The sequence below is a fragment of the Rhododendron vialii genome, chromosome 11a (genome assembly GCF_030253575.1).
Source record: "Rhododendron vialii isolate Sample 1 chromosome 11a, ASM3025357v1".
NCBI lineage: Eukaryota > Viridiplantae > Streptophyta > Magnoliopsida > Ericales > Ericaceae > Rhododendron > Rhododendron vialii.
The window spans coordinates 38,941,685-38,954,930 of NC_080567.1; the positions used below are offsets into that span (position 1 = coordinate 38,941,685).

At 37.4% G+C, this 13,246-nt stretch overlaps 1 protein-coding gene across 1 annotated transcript; it reads left to right on the plus strand.

Annotated features, from left to right (window-relative positions):
- The first annotated feature begins 2,921 nt into the window (after window positions 1–2,921).
- On the plus strand, window positions 2,922–4,882 carry LOC131307787 (cytokinin riboside 5'-monophosphate phosphoribohydrolase LOG5). Its single transcript, XM_058334475.1, has 7 exons — window positions 2,922–3,060; window positions 3,268–3,365; window positions 3,471–3,501; window positions 3,635–3,734; window positions 3,869–3,939; window positions 4,080–4,223; window positions 4,454–4,882. The coding sequence occupies exons 1-7, from the start codon at window positions 2,947–2,949 to the stop codon at window positions 4,523–4,525; spliced, it is 630 nt and encodes a 209-aa protein (XP_058190458.1). The 5' UTR covers window positions 2,922–2,946; the 3' UTR covers window positions 4,526–4,882.
- The last annotated feature ends 8,364 nt before the right edge of the window (window positions 4,883–13,246 follow it).

A 13,246-nucleotide genomic window follows, 5' to 3' on the forward strand; every position in this document is an offset into this window, starting at 1 on the left:
AGAGGTGTGAGATTTGTTCGGAGAGAGAGAGAGAGAGAGAGAGAGAGAGAGAGAGAGGCTAGGAGGAAAAGTTTAATTACTTTGATTACTACATCCTTTGCTTTATTAACATCTTTTTGAACCGTCTATGAAATAGTAGGTTGTCACTTGCATTAATAATTCTAGTTACGCTGTCAATCCCTCTCTCTCTCTCTCTCTCTCTCTCTCCTTCCTTATGAGTGGAGGACGTACATAATCAAAGAATCGGCTCCACTTTCTCGTTTCTACAGATTGGTGTGTGTAGTGTTGTAGGTTAAAGTTCTGATTAGGTTTCTATCAATTACTGTATAATCCTCTTCATACTGGAGTGGAGTAGTAGTTAGGTCAGTCAGACCACTCAAGTTTCCCACAATTGACCCGGTCAAATTAAATCTGCTCGTGGGATGGTAAACTCTTCTATTTTTAATTAGATTAGATAGATTAATTGAAACCGCGATATGCTACACTCGGATATATTTGTACAGTATAATTTTACATATGAAATTAACATCATAACATGAAGTAATTAGGATGATAATACGTCCCCTTAGTGCAGTTAGCGGATCGATCGATTGGTGTTATGTACGTAGGTACGTTTGTGCAATTAATATTTTAAGAGTACGTACTATGACCATCTTCTTTCCTAGGTACTGGACCATGGGATCCGGCCAAGGACCCATCTAGGGACTCGGGAAGACACTTTCGGGGAATTCCTTTTTTTTTTTTTATATATATATTGAAATCTAATTATTGAAAACACTTTTAGACGACTGATAAGTTGCAGACTTGCAGTGCATTATAGGATCCTCGAATCCTGGATCATGCATCATCTTTTTCCCGATGGAATGCACCAGTAAACATTCTAGAATCAGCTACTCAATTAAGAACTTCCATTGCTTAACACCACAAGGCTAAAAGTAGTCCCTAGCTATAAAAGCTTTAGGGTCGAGGCCAAATGTATTCATTCGAGACAACTCGCGGAGTATTTAGATTGAAAGTTCTTCGGTGCCCTCACCAAATGTTTCAATTCTCGCACACTACTATACATACATATATAAATGTGAGATATATAACGCCAAATATATGATTCACATAAATTAATGTTTTCTCCATTCTAGTCCAATTATCATGAATACTAGTATTTCAATGCAAGTATGAAACTACTAATTAATAGACCAAATATATATATTATTATCCAAATTAATGTTTAACTTGGAATTAAGTCTGATGCTCTTATGGAAAATTGCAAAACAGATCGATGTGGGTGACAGCTAGAAAAGAGGGGAGGACTTTTGAGATTGCATTACTGCTGTTCTTGGGATATTGTTGTCAAAAGGGGAGTTTGCTGCAGTAAGTGTAACATGCATAGATTTAATACTCTTATATTATTTGTATTCTTTATTCAAAGTAATTTCTTCGGTACATGACCTATGGCTGCAGCCAATCATGATCTACCTCCATCTAAAATTACACGTCTTGTCCAAAAATGAACTATCATTTATGAACGGAGACAATATTATACATTCAATGTCTCTGAAATACTGCCCAACACCCTCGACAACCACACATTCAAATATAGATATAGAACCAACAGGGATTTTGAGCTGCCGGTCACGCATGATTGCATTGCATTTAATTGATAGACAAACAAGTAGATAGGAGGACTGTGAACTTGAGAGTGCGACTTACTGGAGGGAAAATTTTAATGCGCACTACTCAATAGGGCATCTTTAACTCATACTTTAATATATTTTTTTCTTTGCTTCATTTTTCTGTTTTAGGATAAAAATCTCATTTAACCATATTCTATAGCTCTTATCTATAGCCTTCAATATATCCTCCTAATATAGATGATAAATCTAGTTGTTTAAACTTTTAGTTTATACATTAATTTGCTTTTCAGAAATTTTTTCAACATGTATTCACAACACCTTTACAAATTGACCAATATTTGATATATATTCTAATAAAGCTGAACAAGATTGAGTTGAATTTCGGAGGAAAAATGTAAACTCTGAGTTTTATGTAAAAATGAAGAAAGATTTTTAAATAATCCTATGTAGGGGTGAATATAGTAAAGTGGTTGGAGTTCATAAATACTGTAGTCCTCTATAACTTTTTATTTTTATTTTTATATATATTCGTTCTCTAAAATAAAGTTTTAGAGGGAGTTAATTAAAAATGATCTTATGAGTGGTTTAGTTTTGCTTGGCTATTTAATCTGGCCAATTATTGAGTAATCCCGGGTATCATGTGGTATTGTAAACGCCACCATACAATGTGGGTCACCTCTTGCCTCCCAACCACCCTACACAATTGAATGATCACGGTTTCTCCGCATAATTTGCCCTCCTACATATATATGGTTAAAAGCATTAGGCAGACATCACTTACATGTTACTCCACGAATGTTAAATAATTAAGCTTTTTAGAGTAACATTGAGATTTGATACCAAAAATACACACGGGACTGTAGCGCCAATTTTGGCACGTGTAAGCATAGCTAGGGGGTTTTTCACCCCTCCCCAGATTCTCCATATTCCAAGATGAAGGCCAAAGCCTGCCTGCCTGCCTTGGCTTTTTAATTATTGCGCTTTTGTCTTTTTACTTCAAGTCGCTCCACTTGACTTGGGTCTAATTCTCTCTCTCCCTAAAAAAGAATGGATCCAATTACTAAAATACTCCTACTCAATAGAGTACTACTGTTTGGTTAGTGAGCAGATTAATACGTACAGTATATATAACTTGGAAGGATGTCTATAAATACGCATTATGTCATGTAGTTGTTCCATTTGTTTTCTCTGTGGCCACGAAAGTTCTCTAGCTCTCTTAGTATTAATTAATAATAAGCACACAATTAAGGACACACACAAATATCTCTCTAGCAAGGCCGGTGGTCTAGTTAGTTAATTAGACAAGGGTAAATTAATGGCGGGGAAAGTTGCAAAATCAAGGTTCAATAGGGTGTGTGTTTTCTGTGGGAGCAGCACAGGCAACAGAGAGTGTTATAAAGATGCCGCCATTGAATTAGGCCAAGAATTGGTACGTATCCTTCCCTGCCTCGCCTCCTGCATGTGTTCATACCGGCCATTTTATTTTATGCATACATATATGCTCGTCGTCTTTTACTACCAAAACTCATGAGTCATGTTCTCTACTTGCTATTGGGTTTTGTTTCCAATCTGTTCGTTTATTTGCTTGCTTACAAGAGTTATGCATGTGTGTCATACTACTATTTTCTCAATTCAGGTTTCTAGGAGATTGGGTCTTGTGTATGGAGGAGGGAATATTGGCTTGAAGGGCTTGGTTTCTCAAGCCGTGCACCGTGGTGGAGGCCACGTTCTTGGGTACATATATGCATTCATTAACCGACTAATTGAATTTTTGTGTGTTTTACGACTTATTTATTTATGTCTCCTTAACTTTTTGGATTTCTTCGTTTCTTCCCGCAGGATCATACCCAGAACTCTGATGAGCAAAGAGGTAGACTTGCACTAAAAACCTCATTCGACTTTCATAGGATTTTACTGTTTCTTTTCGTGGGATTATATCTCTGTTTTTGGTCTCCAGAAATGTTGATAGATATAGCATGCATGATTTGGTGGTGGTGTCTCAGTTGACAGGTGATACGATTGGAGAGGTGAAGGCCGTGGCGGACATGCATCAGAGAAAAGCCGAAATGGCCCGCCATTCCGATTGCTTTATTGCTTTGCCAGGTCTCATCCCCTTAATAATTTTGTGTTTACATTCATATATACAAGTATATATGCTACCCCTACATTTTCTACTTTCCTCTCTCAATCTCTAGTTGATTAATTTCTCACAATCTTTGTAATGTGGTCATATATAGGTGGATATGGAACTCTGGAGGAACTATTGGAGGTCATCACATGGGCTCAACTTGGTATCCATGACAAGCCTGTAAGCACATTTATAGAGACCAACCAAAACGCTCAAAATCCAATCACCCATCCTGTCCTTTAATAGAATTAGAGCTTAGTTTCTCAAACTCAAAGGACAGTAATCTTCTTCTTTTTTTCCCTTTTGAAAATTAAATTCAGGTGGGTTTGCTGAATGTTGATGGTTACTACAACTACTTGTTAACTTTTATTGACAAAGCTGTAGACGATGGGTTCATCAAGCCATCCCAGCGTCACATTTTCGTGTCTGCCCCAAATGTCAAAGAGCTTGTCCAAAAACTTGAGGTGGGTGATCTTCAATCGCTTGCTTTGTTTTACTTCTAACTTTCTTTCAGTCACATTAATAGTCAAGACAAACATTTGGTGAGAAAACAAAGAATCTTGACAGATTACCATCTCGGTGTCTTCTGAGAAATTTTTTTTTGATCGGACAGTGTCTTCAATTTTATTTTTGCTTTTTCTATAACGGGGGCTTTTTGGTATTAAAAATGTTAGTGATCTGGGTTTTTTTTTAGGAATGTGTGCCTACGAATGATGAAAACATAGCCAAGTTGAAGTGGGAGAGGAGGTGGAGCCACAACAACTAGTCGGGTTTAGTGCTTTGCAGACTTATGAGATCGCTCTGTAGAAGATGAAGGATTATATATATACACGTCTAATGATACGTATATATCTAGGTGACAACAAGGTGGGATGTGAGCTCTATTCCTTTAATCAATTTTTGTGTATTTTATATAAACTTGACCAAAATGCTAATATGGGTACGGTGGAGTTAGATTGTAAATGGAATTTGCATGGAGAATAGGTTTTTTAATGGTATGGAATCCGTTCTTCGCTGATAAAAAAAAGAAGTGTTATTAGATGCCTTTGTTTTGCAGCTCTAGTATATGTATGTATACGGATATGTATTTGGGAAGTTGGTGGAATTGAGATCAAAAGATAGAAGCAAGTTTTTTTATTTTTGTGAAAGCACCATTCATTTCTTTGATGCAAAGAGCACTCACTGTCTTGGTTTACTATTCTCTTTTTGTTTAAGGTGTTATTGAGGTGTATGAGGATCCAAGAACTTTGTTTCCATATCTGGAAATTTATGAATGCTGTGGATTCAATATGATGATGAGAGCACAGCTAGCTCTGCCTCTGCTGGGCCCCCAAAGGTGAAGACGACGACTATCTTGTTTGTTTTGATAATAATTGGAGAGATCAAGGGTGAGAGAGGGTGTACTACTGTGCATGTATAGATGATTCTGTGGGACAGTGATTTTGGAACTGCATCTACGATTATTAAGGCTGCAGGGATGGATTTTTCAACTGTAGCACAAGGCTGTATGTAGGGCCGGCCCTAGCCAAATCATGAAATGGGGCCTTAACTCTTTTTGCAATTAAAAACAATAACAAGAGATAATTTGTATTTATTAAAACTTTAGACCACATTTCGCACGGAATATGTTTTGGTTCAGTGGTTTGGGTGTTTCCTTGTGTTCTCTTTGACACAAGTTTGAAACCCACCGACAACAGATTTTCCACAAAGCTATTGTTTTTTGACAAAATAAAAACTTAAGAGAAGTGTTAGGGGTGGGAGTCGAACCCAACCTATTCATTTTACCACTGAACCAAGGAGACTTATACAATTTATGTCGCGACAATTGGAGGCCCAGGCCTCTTAGGCCTTGCCCTTGGACCTGGCTGTATGTTTATTGGCTATTGCAGAGAGAGAGAGAGGGGCAAGATGATGATGGCCTGAAACAAAAGAATATGAACAGCCATGACTCAAACGGACCACCGGAAGTAAAAAAAAATTTATTTGGCAATAATGCTTGAGACACAATGCTTTATCTCAACACCAACCATATGATATGGTCCATATCCATATACATCGCAGTGCATGATTAGTAATGAGAGAACAACCATTGTGAAATTACTTTGCAATCACCAATCATGCAATGTTAAATAGACGGGTGTAGTTGGTGTTGGGGTGGAGTTATTGTATTTTATTCTCCTCTGAAAGAAGTTGGACCTTTCGAATACGAAGAAATGTTTTCAGACAGTGTTTGTTTTAATACTACGAAGTAGATGGGAATTTTGTTTGTTTAATTGTTTTGGTAAGTTTTGTTTGTGGGCTCTGAGGTTCTTTTTGGGCCTGGGTTGTTACTTGTGTATGCTTATACCACTGGTCGGTATTGGTAAGGCCCGGAAGAAAGAATTCGTGTTGTTTCGTAGCTTGCCTGTTTGTTAGGCCCAGTGGGAATAATCAACAAGGGAAAATGATGGGGGAACTTCCTGGCCGGTCCTGTCTGAGTGAATAATAGCCTACTAGGTCCTGTTCAAAGAGCCTATAGTCTAGTAAGTCATTTTCATTATTTTGTTGACAAAATACCCCTCGTAAAAAAAAAGAGCGATTGAAGAGAAACGATCCAACCACCACCACGCTGCTGCCACCACCACTCCACCCCGCCGCCGCCACCACCACCACCACATCTCCACCACCCCCACCACCGCCACACTGCCACCACCACTATGCCAACACCAACACCACATCACCACCGCGTCGCCACCAACACCACTACCACCACCACCACGCAGCCACCACCACCACACCGCCACCACGCCGCTACCACCACCACCACCACCACCACAATTAACAGTGTTAATTTTGTCTAAATTAACAGTTGATCCATACAACCTCTTACACCACCACCATAATGCCGCCGCCACCACCATTACCACCACAATCACCACTACCACGCCGCTGCCGCCACCACAATTAACAGTGTTAATTTCTATCTAAATTAATAGTGTTAATTCCTCTCTAAATTAATGGTGCTAATTTTTATATAAATTTACACCACAATTAACAGTGTTAATTAACAGTTGGTCTATATAACCTCTTATACCGCCACCACCACCACCATAAAATGCAGAATTTAAACCGCTTATAATAGGCAATTCACACCACCTAATATACACAATTCACATCCTCTATAACAGACAATTCACACCACATATAATAGACAATTCACATCCCTTAAATTCATGTTGTACACAATTTTATACCTCAATACAACAATTCACTTATATTGTTATATACAATTCACACTTAAACAACAATTCACATCTCTATTATAAAACAGAAGGATGTGGGGATAAGTTGTTGGAACGGTTGAGATTGAATTAATCCAATGGATGAGATGAGATTTCCCTTTTATTAAATTGTCCAGCCTTTTTCATTTAATTACAAAATTGCCACCGATCAAAATTACACCCACTTTCAAATTTGAAACCCCACTGCAGGAGCATTCTCCTTCGTCTTCTCTCTCTCGACACTCTCATTGGTGTCACCGGCGAAATCCACTGGCGTCGATCTTCAAGTCTGGGCTAAAAGCTATGTTTTGAAGGTAATTTGGGGAAACCAGACCTTCGAACCAGTTTTTTATTCTATCGTGCATACCCAGTTGAAGCATTTACTTTACTACCTCACTCATTTTCCCCTTTATATTTTTCCAGGTATTGCTCTCTTTCTTTTCATTTGTTGGGTGTCTTGATGGTGATTCCAAAATCCAAATCGACGGTATCGACCCATTAGATGTTTTCACCCTTTACAGTATGGAGACTTTTCTTTGTTGTAGTTGTAATTCCGTTATTGAAATTGCCAATTTAAAACGTAAAAAAAAATGGGTGTGACGGAGCTTTTCTGTGATGATGCAAAGAGGTAGGAGGTGGGACTCCGTGCCAAAAACCCATGTGACTTTGTGCGTAGGGGTTTTGTGCGGAGGTATTTTTTTTAAAACATTTTTGCTATGCATATTCATTAGAAGCTAAATTGTTCATTAGATTGTAGAGTGGATGGATTTGTTTGCTTTCACTGGTTTTGTGCGGAGGTATTTTTTTTTAAACATTTTTGCTATGCATATTCATTAGAAGCTAAATTGTTCATTAGATTGTAGAGTGGATGGATTTGTTTGCTTTCACTTCTTCATCTTTTTGTATCAGGTTCTTTTTGTATCTCTATTATAAATACAATGGTGTGGGGACAAGTTGTTCGAATGGCTGATATTGATGTGATCCAAGGGTTGAGAGATATTCTATTCATTTGATTAAAGTGTCCACATCCCACATATGTATTACAACATTGCCATCAGATCCAACATCCCATCCGACCAGAACGTAGAAGAAGAGTTGAAGAAGCAACGGAGACAGAGAGAGAAGGTGAGAAAGTCTGAGAAGTCCTAGAAAGGAAAGGAGTACTTCGAGAAAGTGGAGATCGTGAGGTGGAATTATGGCGAGGGCAAAGGGGATAGTGGAGGTGGTTGTGAGGCATATGGTGGAGTACTTCGAGAAAGCGGCGGCAGCCGGCAAGCAAGTATTCAAGATGCTAGGGGCTGGGTGTGTTCAGTTTCAAACAATTGAAGAGTAAGCCCTTTTTTTCCTAAATTCATCATAAATTATTGTCTTTGTTTTTTGCCAGTCAGTCACTTACACACTCTCTTCTAATTTTTTGTCAATTTTCTTTTGCAAAGTTAATCTTTTTTTCTCTTCTCAATTTTGGGTGTAGATCTAAGACTTGGATTGACTGACCAAACTCAGCAATGGAAATCCACTATCCTCAGTAACAGACTCTCTGTCAATTTTCTTTTGCAAAGTTAATCGTTTCCTTCCTTTGGTTTGTGTTTTTGATGTTAGTGTTGTTTGGAGAATTGTTGGTAGTGCCGTAGGCACGGACAATGCTCTAGATTCTTTGTACATCGAGAAAAGAAGAGTTTTGTTTCTTTTTGTATTTAGGTACTATAATCAATTAGAATGAACATAGGTTTTGTTTTGGTCGGAAGCATTCAATCTTAATGAAACTGGTGCAAAATGTTCTTAGAGGAGTTGGTGATCATTTCATACTTCAAACTATTTCTTTGTATCACGTTAATTTCAAGCAATTTGAGCCACTATCAAGATTTAAAGGGTAATTCTAATTTCAATCGAGGTGAGTAGTGCCGTAGGCACGGGCAAACACTAGTTCCATATAATAGACAATTAAAATTTCTTAAGCTTTTTTTACACAATTTACACCCAAAATGTAGAATTCACACCCGCTATGACAGGGAATTCACGCCATTGCTATACAATTCACATCCCCTACAACACAAAATTCACACCCCATATAACAAACAATTCACACATCCTTAAATTGTGTACACGTAAAAAAAAGTTATTTATACCCCTTAATGAAGAATTTACACTCCTTCTGAAAAATTCACTCTAAAAAAATGAAAAAATTCACACACCTCAAATGCAGAATTCATACTCTCTATAGACAATTCACTTTCCAAAATACACAATACATACCCCATAACAGACAGTTCACATGCCTTATTATATAAATTCATACCCACATATAACAATTCACATGTCCTATAACAAACAATTCACACGACAATACATATTCAAAAAATAGACAACAATTCACACTCCTTAAACTTCTATTGTACACAATTTACCTCTTATAACACACAATTTACACTCTTCTTGACAGACGATTCACACCCCTATATCACACAATTCACACTCCTTATAACATACAATTCACTCATCTTATTATACGCAATTCACACTCACATACAATAATTCACACCCATATATCATACAATTCATACCCACAAAAAATAGACAATTCACACCCACTTAAAACTCTTGTTGTACATAATTTATAGCCTATGTTGTACACAATTTACATCCCTCTACAACAATTCACATCCTCAGTTATATACAATTCACGCCCATATATAAAAATTCACTCATCCTATAACAGACAATTCATACACACACAAAAGACAACTATTCATACCCAAAAAATACACAATTCACACCTAGAAAATTATTTTTATTCTACACATAATTTCATATTTAATATGGGTCTTATTTAATAGATTAATTTCGTCAAGTAGATTCTAAAAAAATAAATTTTACAAAAACGGATATATATAATAAAAGATATTGTATTTTAAAGTTTGTAATGCAAAAAGTAGAAAAAAAAGTTTACATCAGCGTAAGTCAAAATGCATATATATGTTCTTCACGCGCATCAGAATCTATAGGAAAAGGAAATATAAAAAAGAGTCTGTATAAGACAAAACTCTAAAAGCGGGGCCGACTTGAAATTTCCTGAAAGGTGTTAGAGGAGCGGATTTGGCCCAATGTGGTAGGTAATGACTAGTATTGATTGTCTCCTCATCTCTATAGTTGAATTCACGATTCAAGAACATTTGAGCGTTAGATTAGTTCTAAAGCAGTATATTTAGAGTGGTCCATACCCATTTTATTTTTCTTTTCCAAACCCGACATTTCGGTTTGGAAAAATATAAAGAACTTAAAGTGGAAGACATTAAATTCATTTTGTACAAAAATTTATTGGAAGAGATTAAATTCTTTTCGTTGGAAGTGGAAACGGTGGATTTTCCACTGTCGTCCATTGTAAACACCATCAAACATTTACTGTTATAATCTGAACCATTGATCTTGTAGAGTCTATAATGTAGTATATTCATGCAAAAAAATCAGTTTGATTGGATATAGATAGATTATACAACAGTTGCATTTTTAGTCTATAAAAATGGACTGCCTGATCTTGTCAAGTTAAATTGTTCATGACCATCTGTTTTATAAATCAAAATTTAAATTTTGATATACCTATCGATATCCGGTGAAGCTAAATTTTTGAAAGAGAATACTACTCTACGGACCTTACAAGATAAACGGCTTAAATCGGCAAATTAACGCACTGTGGAGCCCAAAAATGGTGCTGGTGGAAAACCCATAATTTTCGCCGACAGCAGAAGGAATTTAATCTCTTGTTGAAAAGTGCATTACGTAAAATGTGTACCTTAAACAGTGCAAAAAGAGTTTCTCTAAACAGAAAGTCTACAGTTACCGGTCGGGAAATCCCGATCGGAATCCCGGCGCCCCGCCGGGCACTCTCTGGTCACCGGATGGCCGATCCGATCCGTCCAATAATTCTATAAAAAAAAACCGAGTGGGCTTTCGCGAGAATAAATGGCATCCGACGTGTGTAAGTGGCCGATCCAAGCACTCCTTTTTTGGCCGATCCAAACACTCCGTTTTTGGCCGATCCAAACACAAAAATGGAGTGCTTGGATCGGCCACTTACACACTTCAAATGCCATTTATTCTCATGCGAGCGCACTCGGGTTTTTTTTTAGAATTATTGAACGGATCGGATCGGCCGTTCGGTAGCCGGAGCGTGCCCGACAGAGCGTCGGGATTCTGATCGAAATTTCCCGAAATCCCGATCGGTAACTATAGACTTACTCTTCTCCAAAAGTACCTTAAATGCAAATCTAACAAATCTACTCCTATCATTTTATGTTTTGGAAAATGTGCCAACATACTTTTACTCCTATGTTTTTGCGCTGATGTAGTCTTTATTTTCAATCTTTCTAGAAATCTAGAAACCACCTTCAAAGAAAAAACATGTACTTCCACAATTTAGGATGTAAATGGTTCAGTTTGGTTTGACTCAGACATCTTTTCAAACTAAACTAGAGATTATGGTTTGGACATTTCTCAAATCCAATCAAACCAAATATTTAGTGGTTCGGTTTGACCGGTTTATTTCGATTTTTCAGTTTGGAGCAAAAATACAAGTGTTACTTTATAAATAACATAGAAACTAAACAATTTTGAAGTACAAATAGCAACTACCACGAAGCAAAAGCAACTAAGAACAAAAAAACCTACACTAGAAAAAACAAACAGTAGCAAAACAACTTTGAAGTCCAAGCAACCACATTTTTATGCAGAATTAAACAATGTTAAGCAGAAACTTCAAAAAAAAAACTCCAACAGCATATGAAGCCATTCGACTGGGAGAGGAGGTGAGCAGGCAGGCACAGACATCAAACTAATCTATTCCGAATTTGGATGGTGGCCAACCGGATTGGACCAAATTTTTTCGACTTGGCTAAAAGTGAAACCGGACCGAACTGTTCCGGTTTTTTTTCCCCACCCCACCCCTACACGCATATGCTCCGAAGTACACAATTTTTTACATAAGCATCGAAAGGAAAGCGGTATGGTAGTTCCTCCCAACATTCAGAAGAGTCTAGGAAATTACAAAACATGCTACAGGTGACTAGCAACCTCTTCTGTTTTTTCAGTAGAGCAATTAATTCTGATGATGTCATCGTACAAACAGGATGGAAATGGACCATACATGGCATATTTATAGATAGGAAAAAAACAGCAGAAAGCCTCAACTTTGTCGTTTTGTTGAGGTCTTTGGGGAAGACTTCGGAGTCAAGTTTTTATACATAGCCACGAATAAAACCTCCGTTTGAATCTTATGTTGAAAAGGATGGCAACAACGCGTATATGCTTTTTGAATTCATTATCAAACTAAAAGAAACTCTTCCTAATTTTCGCGTCACTCTAAGAGCCAGCCGCGGATTTGGATTACTCCATTTCATTATGTATTGTTCTCCCTGAAGTTAGTGACCGGACAAACCTCTAATGGCTCTAAGGTTCGAAATATTTGGCCATCATAGGATGCGAACTTACAACTTCTTGAAGAGCAAGCCCTTTGGTTGCTTTCCCATTTGCAATTGGCCTAACCCCTTGAGGCTGTGTTTGTCCTGGTTAATTCACTCAGAAAACACAACTATAGCATTAAGAGAAAATCTTCTTTACGGAGGTGCTGTAAATAAGTGTTTACAACACTTAATCGTGACCGTCCAAAGTGTTTTGAACGGTCAAGATGTTAATAAAAAAATTTCGAAGAAGAATCAATTGTGACCTGTCATAATTGAAAACGAAACTAAGCCATTGATTGCGCGAATAAATGGCTGAAATTGGTTGGTACTATAAACAGACTGTTTACAACACCTCCGTAAATAAGACAGTCTCTAGCATTAAGGGACTAATAGAACTGCCCTAAGCTACTTCACTTCGGTTCAAAGGAAAGTTCATAGTGAAGACTGCGAATAAGGGGTCTTTGCCTTCGATGATCCACTGCCCCACCGAATTCATGACACGTAGTCATCGTGACCAATTCAATATTACTTTGTTGATCAACCCCTCTTGACCACTGACTGTTCAAAGAAAGTTAAATTTCTCTCATTCAAAGCATTTCTATAGAAAATAACTTCTAAAATCCAATTTCAAAAGCATTTTTTCCAACTAAAAGTCAAGAAGACAAGAAATGGAAACAAAATTAGAGAGGCAAACAACCAATTACAGGATGTGGATATTTATTTTGTTATCGCCCTTGCCAATATGATCAAGTTATTGATGCTGATCGACCTTTC